General features: G+C 53.8%; 1 gene segment (V, D, J or C); it reads right to left on the bottom strand.

Moving 5' to 3' along the window:
- Positions 1–226: 226 nt before the first annotated feature.
- LOC109378686 (immunoglobulin heavy variable 1-3-like) lies at positions 227–707 on the bottom strand (the record flags this gene model as incomplete). The annotated part of the segment is given in 2 exon segments: positions 227–535; positions 620–707. Coding segments are annotated over 2 exon segments (355 nt in total), but the record flags the coding sequence as incomplete, so codon positions are not given.
- Between the last annotated feature and the right edge of the window lie 1606 nt (positions 708–2313).

The following is a 2313-nucleotide window of genomic DNA, read 5'->3' as shown; positions in this document are numbered from 1 at the left end:
ATAGGAGACATTATAGAACAAAGATGATTCAAGACTTGTCCCTGGGGGCAGCTGAGAAATTTCACAGGAAATATCTGTTCCCAAAGGAAATCCCTTCCCCACCCAGGTCCACACCTTCTCCTGGGACTGGTCCCTGTGCTCAGTGTGTCCCGAGAGCCCCCTTCAGCCCAGCCCCCTGTCCCCTGTAGGGAGGTTTGTGTCTGGGCTCACACTGACTTCCCCTCACTGTGTCTCGCACAGTAATACACGGCGGTGTCCTCAGGTCTCAGGCTGCTCAGCTCCATGTAGGCTGTGCTGGTGGACGTGTCTGCAGTGATGGTGACTCTGCCCTGGAACTTCTGTGCGTACCTTGTGTCACCATCTCCAGGATCGATTGCTCCCATCCACTCAAGCCCTTGTCCCGGGGCCTGTCGCACCCAGTGCATCCAGTAGCTGGTGAAGGTGTATCCGGAAGCCTTGCAGGACACCTTCACTGAAGCCCCAGGCTTCCTCACCTCAGCCCCAGGCTGCACCAGCTGGACCTCGGAGTGGACACCTGTGGGGAGGAGACAGGAGTGGGTGGAACCCCCATGACTGGCCCAGGTCCCCTCATCAGCCCAGGGATGGGGGAGCCCCTTACCTGTAGCCACTGCCACCAGGAAGAGGACTCTCCAGCTCCAGTCCATGGTGAGGGCTGTGCTGTCAGGACGTCTGTGGGGAAGCGTGTGGCTGTGGGGCGATGTTCTCAGGGCACAGACATGTCCACATTTAACCCCGCCCACCTCAGCACATTTGCATATTCATGAGAAGAGGGTTTCATAGCTGAAGACTTGGCCCACCTGGGAGAAGCTGGAAGACACAGGGACTGTGCTCAGTGGGCGTCTGAGGGTCCACGTCCTAATCCTTGTTGGACGATATGTGTCCCTTGCCAGGTCCCTGAATCTCCCACTGTGGCTAAGCCTCCCCAGGACATGCTCTTCACTGTGAACCCCGCTTTGACATGGGAATCACCTGTGCCTCTTCTGGGCCTGAAAGACTCAATCCTGCAGTTAGTTTGTGTCCACAAATTATGAAAATTTCAGATTGATAAAACCATCCAGTCATCCAGATTTAGTAATCTTGAAGTGCTAGAAGCCCCAATTTAAATTGGATATTATTGGCATCGTGTTTGGCAAATTCTTCCAATAAAATAAGATATTTACAGACACTTAACAGTTTTTGCTGAAATCTTGTTTTTGATGTTTTTTTTATAAAGAGGAAGGAAATCCCAGGAGCTCAGAGGAAGCCCCTCCCCTTCCCATTCCCACCTGCTCCTGGGGCTGCAGCCCCTGCTGGGTGGGACCTGAGCGCCCCCTGCAGCCCAGCCGGCCACCAGTCAGCTCTCACTACATGAGACTTCCAGGGACGTTCAGAGGAGGAAACTTTTGGGCCCAGGGCAGGCCTCCCCAAAATATCCCACAATGGTGTATAACTATTTAGAATGAGTTACTTAAAAAGCAGCCAGAGCAGGAAAAGTATGTGGACCCTCCTGTGTGTCCTTGAAAAAAGCAAATAAATCTCCTTTGTGTAAGGGACTGTTATTGCTCCTAAGGGGTTCTCATAAGGTATCAAGACCTCAGCTTGCAAAGACAGTGCCTATGACCTTGTACGATGAAAGGGATTATTGAAAATGTGATACATTAAAAACCTTCAGGGCCGGCCGAGTGGTGCTTCGGTTGAGAGCTGGCTTGGGACGCCAGAGGGTGCTGGTTTGGATCCCACATATGAGGGCCGGTGACACTGCCCTCTACAGCTAAGTTGCTGAACAACAGCTCAACCTGGAGCTGGGCTGCTGTGAGTCGCCAGCGACGGCGTAGGCTGTAGCCACTGCTTCAGTGGATTGTCATGGGCTGCCGTGTGTGGGCAGCGGCCGGCATGGGCGGCCATCCGGAAGCCAGCGACTGGTCGGCCTCGCTTGGAAGGAGCACAGTGGTGGTGTCATAGCGTGGAGGTCCTGGGGGCTGAACATAACCCCGTGGGGCCACGTGTGCCTTTGGGAAGGAAGGGCCCATGTGGGGACCCCGTGGGCATGTGGGAGGCAGAGAGCCTGAGCTCCGCACACAGGGTTCTGGGCTGTGCTGGGGTCTCTCTGTGGAAAGTGTTTCCCAGCCACAGGGAGATGAGAGTCCTCAGGTTGGTCTCAGTTGAGAAATAAAAACAGGACACACACAAGTGAGTCAAGAAAAGAACCGAAGTCACTGTAGAATGTCATTGTAAACAGTGTTTCCCCCTGTGTGTGGCTGCTGAGAATAGGAGACATTATAGAACAAAGATGGTTCAAGACTTGTCCCTGGG

This window comes from Hipposideros armiger, unplaced genomic scaffold (assembly GCF_001890085.2).
Source record: "Hipposideros armiger isolate ML-2016 unplaced genomic scaffold, ASM189008v1 scaffold_2525, whole genome shotgun sequence".
In the NCBI taxonomy this organism is placed as follows: domain Eukaryota; kingdom Metazoa; phylum Chordata; class Mammalia; order Chiroptera; family Hipposideridae; genus Hipposideros; species Hipposideros armiger.
Note: the sequence above shows the minus strand (reverse complement) of the source record. Positions and strands in the feature narration are given on the sequence as shown.